At 33.8% G+C, this 16,808-nt stretch overlaps 1 protein-coding gene across 1 annotated transcript in view; it reads left to right on the top strand.

Moving 5' to 3' along the window:
* The window catches only part of ASCC3 (activating signal cointegrator 1 complex subunit 3), a 249,565-nt gene that overhangs the window by 177,767 nt on the left and 54,990 nt on the right, over nucleotides 1-16,808 (top strand). The window contains exons 26-32 of the mRNA XM_066315184.1: nucleotides 1,353-1,438; nucleotides 2,901-3,067; nucleotides 3,191-3,336; nucleotides 3,446-3,566; nucleotides 5,628-5,770; nucleotides 15,613-15,750; nucleotides 15,854-15,974. Coding sequence (XP_066171281.1) covers nucleotides 1,353-1,438; nucleotides 2,901-3,067; nucleotides 3,191-3,336; nucleotides 3,446-3,566; nucleotides 5,628-5,770; nucleotides 15,613-15,750; nucleotides 15,854-15,974 — 922 coding nt within the window. The remainder of the gene's footprint in view (nucleotides 1-1,352; nucleotides 1,439-2,900; nucleotides 3,068-3,190; nucleotides 3,337-3,445; nucleotides 3,567-5,627; nucleotides 5,771-15,612; nucleotides 15,751-15,853; nucleotides 15,975-16,808) is intronic.

Genomic DNA, 16,808 nt, shown 5'->3' with positions numbered 1-16,808 from the left:
GTTTTTTCAGTAATAAAAAAGCCCAGAAGAAGACTGTGGGGAACTAAAATTTTATTTTTTCCAATCTGTGTGTCTGTGGATACAAAATGGTACTGCATTGTGTACATTATGCTACTATTTCAACTATTTATTTTAATCAGTTGACAGCTAGAGTTAGATCTGCAAAAATGGCATGCAGGCATGCTGGATTTCCTTTTCTTCCTTAACAGCATTTCCTGCTTTAATCTCCATCTACTAGCAGTGATACTGTTTTATAGCTATTAGTTCCCTTCCATGTGAATACATCTAGCCCAGTCTCTCTATTATTTAAACAAATAAATTGCAATTAATTACTACAAGCCAGTTTTCTCTTCTAGCTCGTTCCTGTGTTTTACGCCACCTGAAAGCTGACCAACTCACCTTTAGGAGTTCTGTTTTCAAAGTGAATATATATCTGCTTCTCAACTTAGCCATATTGTCTTAGTTAAGCACATTTTAGCTTTAAAGTCTCTCAAAAAGATCTCTGTATCAGACTGGGAGATTTCAAAAAGTATAACCTTTCTATTAGCAGTTATTATGTACATAAATTCCTTAATCATCTTTGAATTTAAATATCGTCATGTAATTTGTTAGTCCAAGTGAGGTAAACAAGTTACTCATGCATTTTTAACTTATCTGTGAGACATAAAAAATAGCCAGTTCTCAAAGGGATATATCTTTTAGGTTTTGATAAAGCTGGAAGCCTGGCTATATATTTCAAAGAATATATGTGAACTTTTCATGTAGCAGTTTCTTCATGTTCAAGAGCTTTGGAATTTTTAACCATAAATCTATAAGTAAATATGTTTTGTACATGTGAGCATATTCCCCTCTGCACTGCAGGCTTTTTTGAGAAAAATATTGTGACATTTTTCTTATGATAATCAGCTTTTTTATTTAATTGGTAATGTTTTAATAATTTAATGGCATAACTAGAAATTTGGTACGATATTGCTTGCTAGAAATTCAGATTATTTCTGTTCCAGAATGTTAACATGCAGATTTTATAGTCATGGCAAAAAAACCCCATTAATCACATAAGTGGGTTTTGATTTTAAAAGGTGGGATGAATACGTAGGACGAATATGTACATTTCAAGAAATTATTCATTATCTGAATTTATTTGCTTTTTAATTGCTCAGGAAAAAAAACAGTATTTTCAGGCATTTTGTCTGTTTTAAATACAATCCTATTGTAGGTCATTTCAGGAACTCAGACCTTATTTATTTTATAGATTTTGAGTATGTTCAAATCTCACAAATTCCATGTGTTGTAGGTACGCTTTGATAAAAGTGTCTTTTTTAACTTCTAGTTTTGTGCCTATTCTTTTGCAGGCCGTGTATATTGCACCCTTAAAAGCACTGGTCCGTGAGAGGATTGAGGACTGGAAAGTTAGGATTGAAGAAAAGCTTGGTAAAAAGTATGTTTCTCCTTACCTAATCAGAGAAATGAGAAGCAAAAGATCAGCTCATCAAGTATGAATAAAATCTCAAAATACTTATGAGTATTTCAAAAAGGGTTTTGGTTTTATACTGTCCTTCAGATTTCTAATACTTGAGAAGTTCTATCAATAGTCACTGATAGATCAAAACTAAGATCAAAAATGATAGATCAAAAGTGATAGATCAAAATCGAAACTAAGAAAGGGATACACTTTGATACCCAACTGTTTTTTCCTTCTCATTGCTTGCCAGTATAAAAAATATGAAGCTCAGATTTCACTCCACAATATCCTTGGAAATTGAAAATGTAAGTCAAAATAAGCTCTCCTTAGAAATCTCAGCTCTAAGGAACATACAGGACTTGCATGAACTGTACAATAGTAGTCATACTATGTCCTTCGTATATAAATTAATATAATTTTATTGCTTGGTAACATCAGTTTCCTGCTACTCTTCCCAGGTGTTGGAGTTCAGTCATTACGTTATGATCTATAAGGTATATCAGTCATGTTGATGCTTTCCAAAATTATAGTGTCCTGAATTACATTTTTTCTGCATAAGATGCATTATTTAGGGCCTTTACCTTCTCTGAATATAACCTTTTTCCTAAGTTAAGCTCAAAGCATGTCACAAGAGAAAGAGATACTGCTCTGTGTATGTGAAATTACCGGTAATATTCCTGTTGTTATCACAGCAATGAGATAAAAATATTTTATGGTAATTTTTCTTTTCTTAAAATTTACAATTACTTGGGACTAGAATCTTGAACACGATATACCCATTACTTTGAGAAATTTTTGTTTGATGTTCAGCTGGATTTAGAATGTGTCACTGAAACGTCTAAAACCCATTATGACGGATCCTTCTAAAATGATGGGTCATTGCAAATGCTGTGGTGACAATTGGAACAATTGGAAAAAAATCTGCTAATCTTCTTCAAAAAGTAGTCTCAGGCTAATCTCTGCAGCAGTCTTAATGGACCTTCACCAACAAATGCAGTACACACTGCAGTTTAGCCTCATTATGCAAACCAGAGATCCATGCAGAACAGCAGGCAGCAACTTGGTAGCCTCCATGAAAGCTTTCATCCTGTCTGTGACAGGATGTTGTGATTCACATTACATCATACCATTATTATGTTATCTTCATTTTGAAGAACTAACTGTTGGTTTGGACTCATATTCTGCTGCTTCTTTTTATATGGTTTTGCTAAGTAATGGTATTTGGTATTTATATAGTATTTACTAGGAAAACAAAGACAGGGTTTTTTACTTAAAACAATTTTGAAAATCCTGTTAAATGTATTTGACAAGAATCAAAATTACTTTGCTTATTTTTGTTTCTTTCCTCTTTTAGGAATTTAAGTTGAGGAGTAAGTATTCTAACATTTAGATGTTTTAAAGCTTTGTAAAGCCAAGCCACTGTCCTTCTTGATTACAGGGTTGTGGAATTGACAGGAGATGTGACTCCTGATATGAGAGCTATTGCCCAAGCTGATCTGATTGTTACTACTCCAGAGAAGTGGGATGGTGTCAGCAGAAGCTGGCAGAACAGAAGCTATGTTCAGAAAGTTGCCATTCTTATCATAGATGAGATCCATCTTCTAGGTGAGCATGTTTTGCTGCTTTTGACCGGAATCACAGCTAAATTTAAGAAGTGTGCTGTTAGTTATGATGTGAATCTGAACCTTTCCTTTTTCTCTGTTTTTCCATTTACTTTTCATTTACCAGGGGATGAGAGAGGCCCAGTATTGGAAGTCATTGTGTCTCGAACAAACTTTATCTCATCTCACACTGAGAAGCCAGTAAGAGTAGTTGGTTTATCCACTGCTTTAGCAAATGCCAGAGACCTTGCTGACTGGCTAAACATTAATCAGGTATGAAAGAAGGTTTCGAAAATAGAAATGTATTTGTCACACAATAAAAACAAAATAGCAATTGGTAAGACAATTCAAGGTTAAACCTGAAAAAATTGCTCTCTTGTAGATGGGTCTGTTCAACTTCCGACCATCAGTACGCCCAGTTCCTCTGGAGGTGCACATTCAGGGCTTCCCTGGCCAGCATTACTGTCCTCGCATGGCCAGCATGAACAAACCTGCTTTTCAGGGTAAGCAACAAACTCCTAGACCTTCTCCTTCTTTCTCTGAAAGAAAAAGGGACTTTACGCAGTTCATTTGCAGCACATTTGCAACATGTGTTACTGTATGTACTCTTGGCATGTACTGGGAGAATCTGCTCTGCTAATGGCCCAAAGCTATTTGTCTGAAACATAAAGTGTGCTGCAAATGCAACATGTAACAGAGGAATGTAATGTATTTAGAACAGAAGAATAAAATTAGTGTTAGTGAAGGGGAAATAAAATGTGTTTCCTCTTAGCATTTGACACCAGAAAGAAATATTTGTGTAAAAATATTTAAAATTTAGAAAGCAATAAAAGCATTCGTATTATTAATCTGCTGAGGTATTTTCATCTGAACCACTGCATGTAAGCATTAAAAAAAATTGTGAACAGAAGTTGCAAATCAGGCTAACCTCCTATAATTCTAGTTTCAAAGCAATAACCATAAAATTCAAAATTTGTAGTGCATCCAGATATGCTTCTGTTTCCAATTTTTTATTCTTAAGCAAGCTGGCAAGCAGTATATATTTAAGAAAAGCTCTCTTGTATTTTATTTGAACATGTTTTGTTTAGGTTGCAGTATATATTTAAGAAAAGCTCTCTTGTATTTTATTTGAACATGTTTTGTTTAGGTTACATAAGGAATATTTATTATATCAATTAAAAATAACCTCCAAAATAAATTTTGTGATGTGAACTGCTGTTGATTGTGAGGTGACATTTGTGAGGGGACTTTTTAGCTGCTTTAATTAGCCTTATGACAGAAGCAAAGTATTGATTGTGGACTAGAGACCAGTCTTGACAGCTCGGATTATTTACACCTCCACAAGAGCATTGTACAAAAACACTAATGAACAATAAATCTGTCTTGGGCTGTTCTGCCACACCTGTTCCTGAAGCAACAAAAATCCATTAGATGTTGGGCTTTTAAAATATATAGAGATATTGGCATATGTAAGATATAAATAGACATGAATTATCCTATTTCAATGATTTCACAACTGCATTGCGTGTGTATATGCAGGAGCACATGCTGCGTAGTATTCATGAACTGCAGAGTAATATGTGCTAGTGGGCGGTATGAAATAGTTTTCAGAAATTAACAATACATAAATTTAATTGCTTGAATGAGAATTACATGAGAAAACACACAGACGGATTTATAAGTGGTTTAGAGAGAGTATTTGAAATTCTAGGTACACCTGTTTGTACTTCTAGTGCTTGTTGATGTTAGAAAATATGTATAAATATGATTTATTGCACGCACTGTTCCCGACTTGTTTGACATGATACAGTCAAGGTTATTTTAGCGTTTTCATGGCAATAATTATTCCTGCAACCATAAAAATTTCACTGCAACCTGAAACTTTTCAAAGATGGGCTGAGCAAGAAAATGCTATTTAAAAAGTCCCAAAACCTAATTGGTTTAAATACATCATAATTGGTTTAAATATATCAGACTAGTTAGTTGACACAGAAAGAAAGTTCTCTTGTACTGTAATGCCCACTTTCACAGCAGCTATTGAAAAGTTGCTTTCTACTTTTTTTATATTTTCTGATATTGGTAGATTGAAGTGATCTTCTGTAGGCTGACGGGAGTTTTTGCAGTTTGAGCTCTGGGTCAGGCAAAAAACAAATTTTAGGCCTCCATGGCATATCTGAGACAACATATCCTAACAGTGTATAAAAGATGTAACATACTTACTAGGCTGAGATAGAGAAATTGGCAAGCTTGAAGTCTAGGAGGCTTGTCCAGGTTTTGTGGTATTTTGTTGGGTTTTTTTCTCATAACTGATTCTCTTAATTAGCTTACAGTGTTCACTGAAGTAGCTGAAGGGAAATCAAGACTCAGCTAAGTGTAGTTTTACAGCCTTTGGTTCAGTGGTGGTGTATTCTCAGCTCAGTTGTATCCATCCAGCAGAATAAAGGCTCAGTAGGCATACCTTGGTGTCATCTGCAGGGAGGTCTATCAGCTGTCATGGGATTGCAAAGAGAAACTAATTTATGTGATTAAAGGGTCTAATTCTCAAATTCTGTTTTGCTCAACAGCAATTCGGAGTCATTCTCCAGCCAAGCCTGTTCTTATTTTTGTGTCATCTAGACGTCAGACAAGGCTTACTGCCTTAGATCTCATAGCTTTCCTAGCCACAGAGGATGATCCCAAACAATGGCTGAAGATGGATGAAAGAGAGGTAGAATCATTTTACCTTCATTATTTGTGCTTTGCTTCTATCTTATTGGTGTTTGTTTGAAAAAAACAGTTTCATCTGAAACAAAAGAGTTATTTGAGGGTAGATCTTGAAAGAGTTGTGCATGTGCTAAATTTCCCTATGAAGTAAAAGTAGTGACAGCGTTAAGGCTATAGAAAGGTCTGTGCAAGAGCTGAACTGCAGAACACAAACTCTTTTATCTTTGTTTTTTCCTGCATATCTTATTAATGCTACTTCCATGGTCCCAGACAACATATATCACATGGTGCAAGTCTTTGATACCAAGATAAGACAAAAAGAAAGAGGGCTAGTGCTTTCTAAAGTTTACAGCTGGACATCTGTGACATATAGATGTTGAGCTGAAATCTAAACCAAATCTCTTTCAGTGTTTTAAGAGAAAAATCATCCTTCTTATAAGATGCATTATGTATATGTATATGCATATATATCTGTGTGAATATGTATATGTATGTACCTATGTATATATATGCATCCATCTATATTCCTAGATAAATAGATATACTGCAGAACCAATCATTTAGCAATGGTTCAGTCTTGCATATCAATGAAATAAATAAATTATATAAAAAAGTAAAGAAAGCTTCTGCCAATATCTTTGTTTTAAAAACATAAAGATTGCACAGTCCAACTCTTAGACGTTAAACAATTCTAGCAGAAAGGTTTGGGTTATATAAAGCAATATAATCTTTAATTACATTTTCTTTTTTTTAATCTTCTTTTGTTTACTGCAAAACATGAATGATGGCTAAATAATAAACAACCATTCAATAGTCTCTTTTGTCTGCATTCTTCAAACTGTATACCAGATTATATTTAATTCACTCAGTTCAGCACCTGCCCTGAATGCAGTATTATTTATTTCACTTTGCACTAATGGTCCTGATCACAGTATATCATTGCATCAAAACAGGTTTTTCTGCTCGATATTCAGATTTTCTAGATTTTGGAGACTAGCTTTTTCTAATTATTGCAAATCTTCTTCTAGGAATCGTTATGATAATTTAGTGTCAAAACACAGATAAATGCAGGAATCATAAATATAAAATCCAAGTTGAGTATTGTACGAATATTTATATATCAACAGTTTTACCAATGGTTATACAATTAGAGATATTATATACCAAAAACTATAAGCTTCCAGATTATATTGTTTGTGTTTGTTTGCTCTTTGCCAAAAAATAAAATGGGATTTTTCAGAGATAAAGCATAACTTCTTTATCCTTCCTGTTTTGGATGGATTTTAAGCCAGAAAATGGCTGTCTTGGCTGATAAACAACTCTTACTAAAGCATATCTCAACTTGATGATGCTTTTCTAGCTGTATAACCTCTAATGTTTCTTTGAACCTAATAGAAACATTTCATATCCAAGTTATTATTACTTAGTAGAGTACTCTAGTACCTTGTGCTGGTTTACTGTAGTAATCTCACCTACAATTAGAATATGCACCGGGCAGCTTGCCCTAAATGACTTGCATTAATATGAATAGTCTCCCCATATCCTGGGGGCCACTGGTATTCCAAAAAGAACTGTAACTGAAGCTTCTTCACTTGCTGGGAAAGGGTTTTCTATTAGGAGTCTTTGAATTTCCTGTTTCAGAATAAGCCTCTGAAGGTTTTGAAACAGGAGCCAACAAGGACAAGCAGACTTTGCATTTATTAGTTTAATAACATTTGCATATGATTTGTATTTGAATTAATAAGCTGAATGTTTGGAGCATGAGATACCTACCAAGTTACTCAGTTCTGATTACGTAGATGTAAAAGACTGAGGATTAAGTTCTAAGTTGTTATATCTTACCACTATTATGCAGAACACAATTCTGTTTGAAGTACCCACAATTTCAAGTGGACATTTCTTTGGGCAATTATGGGACTAGTTTGTAGTTTTGTGTTTTAAATGAGCATGATTAGCCCGAGTTTCATTTGACATTGAAGCAAAGGACAAAGCTCTAGTAGTGCTACATACATAGTGTACAACCTGTCTGATTCTTTAATAATAATATAATCATTATAAAAACTTATCATAATTTAGGGAGGTTTTAATTTAAAAAATTTAATCTCAAAATTTAATCTTAAAGTCAAGCTTAGATGTGAAATAGACAAAATTCTCTCCAGACCACTCTAAAATTTTTAAGTTTGAAAAGTAGAACTAGCAAATACTTTATAGTAGGTATTCCATGTCGTAAATTTCCAAATGTCCAAAAATTTCAAGTGTTTCTCAATGCCATATGGGGTTAAAATGGACCAGTTAGAAGAATTAAATTGTTGCTGCCTTTTAAACAACACTTTTATTTCCTGTCAGTTTTTCGCATTTGGTTTTTTGTTTGGTTGGTTTTTTTGGTTTTTTTGGTTTTTTTGCCAACCACTGTTCCTTTAGGAGGACTTACAGACAAATTATTTTCAAAATAGTTGTAATTCTTAACTGGGAAGTATTTTGAGATATAAGACATTTTTCATGGGTGTATACAAAGTTAAAAAGCTGTACAGCACACCATAGCATTTTTCTTCAGTCAGCCTTATTTATATAATATTAATTTTGGCTGACATAAGATTCCTTTGAGAACTCATCAGTAAAGTTTGTTTAATGGTGTAATTGTTTTTGCTACATGGTGGCTAAAAGTTCATCTGTTTGTGTTAGATTTCCAGTTGACTTCTTAAGGCTTCTTGAAATGTTCTAAAACAATGCCATCCGTAATAGCTTCTAAAGGATTGATGTTGAGGTAGAGACAGATTCTTACAGCCATTAAAAGTGTTTTTCCTTTGTTCCTCTTCGTGATGGTATCAGAGGGATTCAGGCCTTGTGGGGAAGCAACTGGAATACAGCAGAGACCAGCACTGAACCTTTGTTAATGTGTTGTTACTAGCACTAGATTTTTGTTTATCAGCTATGCCATCATCTTAACTTTGCTCATCTCTGCAGAGATTCTCCCTGTGGTAGTAAATGAGGCTCTTGTTTGAAGCTTGTGATGAATATTTTGTTCACAAACTTCCAGGCTGCTTTTCACAGTACTCTCAGATAACAGGCAAATCCACTTGCATTTTGCCACCCAGCTCCAAATATAAAATTCAGGCAATAAATCAATCAGTTATATTTCAAATGACATGAACTTGCATGAACCTTCTGGAATACATATTTGTACGCAAAAGTTACATACAGAAACAACCCTTCAGCTGTTGTCACCAAAGTACACAACAGCATGCCTGGGTCATGGAAGAATCGTACAGGATGTTCTTTCCCTCAAAGGAGTCATTATCTAACAGGTGCAACTGAATTATATTCAAGAAGGAATTCTGTTATACAGGCATCTACTGAAAAATATGTATGTTATAAGCAGCTCCATTGGGTTTTGGGAATGGTTCTTTCTGGACATTTTCCTTGAATTTCATGTCTGATATGCAGGTTTGGGCTCATACCCATTACAGTATTCAGAAAGTTGAAAGGTCTTCAGAAAGCTGAGACAGCAGTCAATCTTCATAAAATCAGCCAGTACTTAATGAAAATTGCTGTTTCTAGTACTGCTCAGTTTTGCAGTTCTGCTGGACCTGTTGCTGCATTACAATAGTTAAATTCATAGGTTCTATCCAGCTAAGTATCAGGCTATATGCATGCTTTTTTGTGAAGAAATGGCCACTCAGAGACCTCATGTATTACAAATACTTTAGCCTGATCAAGGAAGCTTCCAATGTGGTTTGAAATGCCCACTTACCAGGCTTTGTAGCCGATGCTTTAAAGCTCACCACTGCATTTTCCAACTGCACATGCAGATGTTCTTCAGGATTTAAGCAGCACTGCTACAGTTCACCCAGAGTATGAATGGGCAGTCTCTAGGAGAATAAGAATAGTTCCCTTTAGACCCTTAGAGATGTTTTTTAATTTTTCTGTAAGTTGTTTTGTCCATACACATTTGAAAATTTATCTCTCTTATAATATGCCTCAAGACTGAGTTTATTTTTCAGCAAAGAGTGAAGAAGCAGCAGCAGAAGCTGTTTTCCTTGCCATCTACTATAGTAGCAGGGACTTTTCATTAGACATAACTCTGTAAAGATTGTCCTGGTTATGCTTTTGAGGTGCAGGTGCATCATGACAGAAATAGGAATGGGCAGTGCATCTCAAAGAGGAGATTGCATCTGTAAATAGAGTGGTTCTTCATTTCTTTTTCTTGTTCTTTGATGCCAGCATGCCCATGGTAAAAGAAAATGTTATGCTTACCCTGGAGTTTTTTTGAATAATCGTTAGAGGATTTTAAAATATGCCCTTCCTAGCTAAAATTCTAATTTGGACTTGTCAGCCAGGACTGTCATGTTCAAACTTGTGATCCCTTACTTATCATGTTAAAAGGGATAATAGCTCAGAATATAATTTTGGAAACAGACAGTACCACCAGTTTCTGACAGTCAGCTTGGGTAAAATCAGTTATACTGCTCTACATTAGGAGCTGACTGAAGAGGAACAAGTCCTTCTCTGTTAGAAATTGCATCTACATCTGTGGTGGCACAAAATGTTGCAATCTTTTTACAACATAATTTATTAGAATCAAGTTCTCAGTTTATTTATTTTTCTCTAATGTTTTTACAGCTTTTTGTTTTAAACCTAAAACAAAAGTACAAAAGTAGTATTTATGGTTTATTGTTTGAAGTTAGAATGCAGTTCTCACCAGCAGACAAGCAGGGTGTTTTCTTATTTGTTTGGTGGGGTTTCTTTTAAAATTTATTCCCTGTCCAGATACTTGGATTTTTATATATATATATATTTACAGTGTAAGCAGGGGGAAGAAATTTACCAGTGTACATAGTTTAAACTTTAACTGCAATGATTTTTGCATTCTGCTTTGTGCATCATTTGGCCATCTGCATCTTGTTAAGACTGTTCTTTATGAAACCTCTAGAAATAACTAATATCCTTTAGCACAAACATACCTGCAGTAGTATTCAATAGCATCCATATCAGGCAATAGTTTGCTTCCACTGAATTGAAGGGCCCTTGAATGAAGGACATTAATTGATTCCAAAAGAATGAATCATGCCCATCCTGATTTTACTATTTTGTGTTTATACAGTCATGTGTGCACTAATTATGGATTAGTACATGTATGTTTGTACACTGTGTGGAAATACACATAGACATATGCATGAAAGGGAATTAAATTTTACCAATAGTTGGTTTGCATTGTTAATAAACACAAACAAAGAAAAAAAACCCAAACCCAACCAAAATTGTCCTAAGAATTCTTGGAAAGACATAAGATAGTGTTTCCTTCTCTAACCTTTAAATCAAGCAATCTGTTATCTCCATGTTAATGTTTTGAGGTAATGTTGTGCTATAAAACAGGAATAGAAAAATCTGGTCTGTGTCATGAACAGGCATATTATTGTCATTTTAATGTGTCTCTTAGTGTTAAATGTTTTATTATATTATTATATTTCAATGTATTATTATGTATTATTAAATATGATTTAATAGTATAGCTTAACTGTATAAAACACATTTGAAAATGTTCCTTAAATAATCGTATTTGAGTTCTTTTAGGCAGCTTGTTCTGTGTGGGATAGTTCTGAAGTATAAGCCAACTCTTCATTAAAAATAATTTTGTAAGATTTTTTTTTTCTGCCTTTAAAGATCAGGAGGGTACCCAAGAATGATTTCTAAGCGTTTCAGTCATTATAGAAGTTCAGCTTCCTTCTACAAGATGTTGGTTTTATGACACAAAAGTGTGTCATAAAAATTAACATTTAGTTATAACAAGGAGATGTTTTTATTTCACTTAACATCTGTAGCAGATGTGAAATATGTAATTATTTTTGTAAAAGACTTCATAACTTTCACGATTCTTTTGTTTGGCAGATCTTTCTTCTATTGGGCATTTTAGACAATTGATAAGCATTATTCAGTGGCATATGGTCTGAGTCTGACGTGCTTTGAAAAGAGTAGAGAGTACTAATAATGAGGATTCTGTGAAAATGGGAAAACCAGCACAACAGATATGCTTTGAGAAAGTATGGGGTTTTAGCATCTTGAAACAATATATCACACTCAAAGGGACAGAATTGGGCTGCACAATCTGTTAGCTCATTCTTGTCCAATCTGGTCTCCTCCTTTCTTTTGGAGCCAGCATTGTCATCAGCTTGCTGAATTATACTCTGACTGGAATGTATTTCAGGCACAGGGTAATGTATCTGCTTAAATGGAATCCTATCTTTCTACAAAAGCTTTTTAAGTATAATAAATTTAAAATATTAAAAAAAAAGTTCTATTAGCTTAAAGTAAATGGTTCAACAGTTTACATATGTGCAGGAACAAAGAAAATGACTACTTAGTAGTTTGAAAAAAAACTGGCTTGTTTAGAAATTAGAATAGAAAATAGAAATAAAGTTTATTTTTTAGAATAAATATTTTGCAATGCTACCAGGTTCCCAAATTGATTTTCAGGAGATATTTTTCTTTGCTCAGAGAAAAAAAAAATAGGATAGCAAAACCTTTCAGCTTGGGCCTGATCCTGTGAGTCCAGGGAAAAATCCCTTTCTGGCATTAAGTTCTCTGCATTGGTATTGTACAGGGGTTTTTTAATACCAGTATAATGTGTATTTCCTTATATTGTTTTAATATAATTTTTCTGTTCTTAAGATAAGATGTATTTCATTTATCCTTCTATGAGTAAACCTACATTACAGTAGTTTCCAGAAAGACAAATAGTAATTGAATCATAACAATTCAGAAATGTTAGATTTGTTTTATAGTCATAGTTCTGTGTCTGTTTCTGGTTAATGAACCTATTAATTGTGCCATTATTTCTTAATAGAAAGTTATAATATTCTTAACTACACTGACATGAGGGAGTTACATTTTTAAATAAATTGTCATGAGAATTTTAAGCCTTGCATTGTGCCTATGGGTAAAACAGTTATGTTTATTACAGTGATTTATGTGAAAGTAAGGGGTCAGCTAAAAATGACTAGGATTCCCTGCTGCTAAAATGACAGGATAGCAGTGCATGCACCAGTGCCCCTGCTAAGGGTTCTTTAGTTTTCCTGTGGTAAATTACAATGCTTTGCAGGTATGACTAACAGCACCACAGGCCGCCGCTGTAATATGAGTCAGAGGGGGAAAAAAATAACCACCACTGATTGTAAAAGCAAGAAGAACATCTTTGAATAAATTCTCAGCAGTGTGAATTTAGGATGTTTTGTGCTGGCAACTGTATGGCAGAAAGGTTTAGCTCAGGTTGTGTACTGGAAAAGCTCCCAGTGTAAAACCTCTGTGTGCTGAAGGAGCAGTCTAATCACTACGGACTAATCCCAATCAGCTAATTTGATCCCTGTACTGTTCTAGAGGAGAACGGGGTTTAGATTCATTATTTTCCCAATATCGCATTCTTTTGATGTGAATAATGAAATAAATTTCTTAATTGGCTCATTCCCTTATGTTAAAGACATAACTATCATAAGGTGCTGATTCTTGGTGGGGAGAAGAAAAATTGATTCAGCAATGTAGTATCTTTTGTCAATTCTTGAATGCAGGAACTGACTAAAATGTAAATGCATTTTTTTGTTTTTTACATATTTACCTATTTTGTTTTCTACTTTTTTATCTTAATTTCCTGTAAAATAGATACATATAGCTGTTATTTCTCAAAGTGTGTACATAGACATAAGGAGCCTGTGCTGTGCTAGTACCAATTAATAAACCTGTAGCAAAAAAATCATTAATAGGTTTGACAATATTTTATTTTCAATATTGTATATTGATTGTCATCATTCTAGAGAAAACAGTATATGGGTTCCCATTTTAACCAGACTTTTTTTTAGTATTAGAAAGAAAACTCTTTAAGATGGGTCATAATTCATGTTGTCTACACTGAAGTCACATGTCTACATGTTGACTAGAGAAATCAAAGGTTTGCTGATTATATCTAGATAGATAAACTTTATCCTTTAACATATCCTCCTTTCATTCATCTCTTTACTTTCTTCGACTTATCTGCCCCTCTTCTTGCTTCCTTTTCCTAAATGGACTTATCCCCTCTTCACTTCTCAATTCATTGTGTTTTTTCTTTCTGCTCCCTTTCTTTTCAGTGTTTTATGGACCTTTTCATGCTTTCCTTCTGTAAGCACCCTTTTCTTTTATATGTGCAGTTTATGCAACAAACCTTACGTGTCTTATAGTACAGGAAACTCTCAGGAATATCCAGGCAACTGTATTGTGAGGGGGAATAAAGTTTAGGAGCTTCCACTGACAGATGAAATTGATTGATCTGTCAAAAGTTGAACAATTTTTTTTTTTTTAATTAGGTTCTCTGTTAACTGCCATCAGTTGTGGTACCATTAGTCAAGATTACATCAACATATAGACTTTTAAAATGCTTTGCAGTTTACTCTTCCTGAAAAACTGGATTGATTTACAAAATCTGTATTGTTTGTTAGTTTGTTTGTTTTAAAATCCTCCACATGGACAGTTATATTCACTGAATTTTTAGTATCTTTTAAAGATTCTTTTTATAATACTAGCAGCATGTTACTTGAGTTTAGATGTGTGAATCATTTTACTCAGATTAAGGTCTGAAAATCATAAAACAGAGGAAATATTTAGAGAGTTTACAATCTTGAACATCATAAGTGAAGCACCTCATTCCTAAATAGAAATTAAGATATCACTGTAGTCATGCAGCTGTCATATCTCAGTACTTTGGAAAACTCAGTCTGAGATGAGGCTGAACACTATGTCCAAATTATTCAGTTACCCTGACTAATTTGCTCTGCCCTACTGTTTTTTCTCTAACCTTGGCTATACCTCCCATGACCACAAATGATTCTCCCCTAAGTATGCAATATCATCATGCCACTGCTGGTGGCACCAGGAAACCACTAATAAGAGCATAAATTTTAAAGTTCCTGGCTATAATTATATTAAAATAACGTAAAATAATAAATCACCTTAGAAACAAAACAGTAAAAATAATTTTGAAGGGTAGAATCGCTTAACAAGACTGTTTTGTTCATTATTACTAAGAGAATTTTCACTGAGGTCATCTACAAAAATAATAAGCTTATTATCAAATTTATTATTTGAAAACACAGGCAAGAAAGACAGTTAAAATCACAGTAGTGAAAATGATTCCAAGAGTCATTGACATCAGATTTGAAAGAATTAGTGATAGTAATAAAAATAGCTTTTTATCTGGACTTCTGAAAATTTTAAATGAACACACTTAATAGATGTTGGATTTCACTACTGAGTTTGAGTCTATAAATTACAAACTCACACTCCAAAAAAATTTTTCAAATTAATTTGCATTTCAGCATGTGAGTAGGAAGCTTTCTTGATGAATAATAATTGCAAAATCATCAAACTGAGGAACGGTCTATCTGTTCAAAGGCATTAGAGAGAGCCAAATTTATTTTTCATGACTGTTATTATGTTACTAGTTGGAGGGATTTGCTATGTTTTTATACTAGTTCTAACCCCTTTGATACTAGGGATTGCATTAAACAAACACAGAACAGAATGCACAGTATTTGCCAGACCTGTCAAGATATTTTCAGCATTTTCATTTCCTTGTCTGTGTTACTTAGCATGTCAATAAAGTCATGTGCATTCTGTATTCCACCCCCATTGTTAATATAGTATTTTTTTTAGACAAAACCAGTCTTTTCAGAGGCTGAAGAAGGCTCTGATTTTCTGGTTGTATAAGGAGCATTGAGCAAATTATCATTGTTACAAAAACAAAAAAATAAATACAAGAAACCTAAAAGTTTAAAATTTCTCAGTAATCTGTTTTAAAGCGTGCAATTATTCTTTCTGTTACAGATGAATGACATAATAGTCACAGTTAGAGATTCAAACCTGAAGCTGACACTTGCTTTTGGAATAGGCATGCACCATGCAGGTCTGCATGAAAGGGACAGGAAAACTGTGGAAGAATTGTTTGTGAACTGCAAAATCCAGGTACATGTGTTCTTTTTGAATCCTGCTGTAATGAGTTTTACATGGAATTTTAAAAGTTGGCTTTTTGTTACATATAACTCATTAATCTTTCTTTTTGTCTTAGGTTCTTATTGCCACAAGCACATTAGCTTGGGGTGTAAATTTTCCAGCTCATTTAGTAATTGTTAAAGGAACAGAATACTACGATGGAAAAACAAGGCGTTACGTGGATTATCCCATTACAGGTACTCACATAAATTATGGAAATGTTCATATGCTGAAATTATTTTAAGCATATGCAAATAACCTGAATTATTTAGTAACTGAGTTTGGATAAAGACTAAGAGAGATGAAGTAAGGGGTTTTTCTTTGTTTAATGCAAGTTGTAAGAGTACTTTTAAGATTTTATGCAATAATAAAAATATTTCTATTTCACAAATCTTTTTTCTTGCTAAATTCCTTTAATGTGTATCACCCAAAATAGACATTAAACAATTAAAAGGACAATATAAACCTGTATCTCGGTAACTAGGTAATTGTATAAAAGGAACTTTTCAAGCATGCAATTTTTTCTTTTCATTTCTTAAACCTCTTCTAAATAGAAACAAATTTTTAACAGTAAACTTAGCCGTGGTTTGAAATGCAACAGTCGAATCACACACGTGGTACAAAGTAAAATGTATACATAGTCACTTGGTAGTAAATGAAAAACCTTAACTGGCCTGGTATCTTCAGTCATATAAGGGATACTTCAGAAATAAGCAGCTAAATTAAATTTTTTAATTTCTTTCTTGATACAGACTTTTGATGCTTTCTGGCTACGGTAAACTCCAGTTTTCATAAGCTGTTCTGCAGTGTTTTCAAAGAGCTGAAGAAAGCGAACCATGGAAGATCTTTATTCAGAGTTCAGACAGGGAGAATATTTGTGTGGATGATACTAAGTTTGAAGAATGAGGACAAGCTAAATTTATTCCAGGCTTCCTGTTCTGTTTTCCCTTTCTCTTTTCAGAAGAGAAAGTTTATTTTTACATGTTGCTATCCTACGCCAGCAACGTATACACCTAACGACAATCTAAATG

This window comes from Sylvia atricapilla, chromosome 3, assembly GCF_009819655.1.
Source record: "Sylvia atricapilla isolate bSylAtr1 chromosome 3, bSylAtr1.pri, whole genome shotgun sequence".
Taxonomy (NCBI): domain Eukaryota; kingdom Metazoa; phylum Chordata; class Aves; order Passeriformes; family Sylviidae; genus Sylvia; species Sylvia atricapilla.
This window is presented reverse-complemented; position numbering and strand designations above follow the sequence as displayed.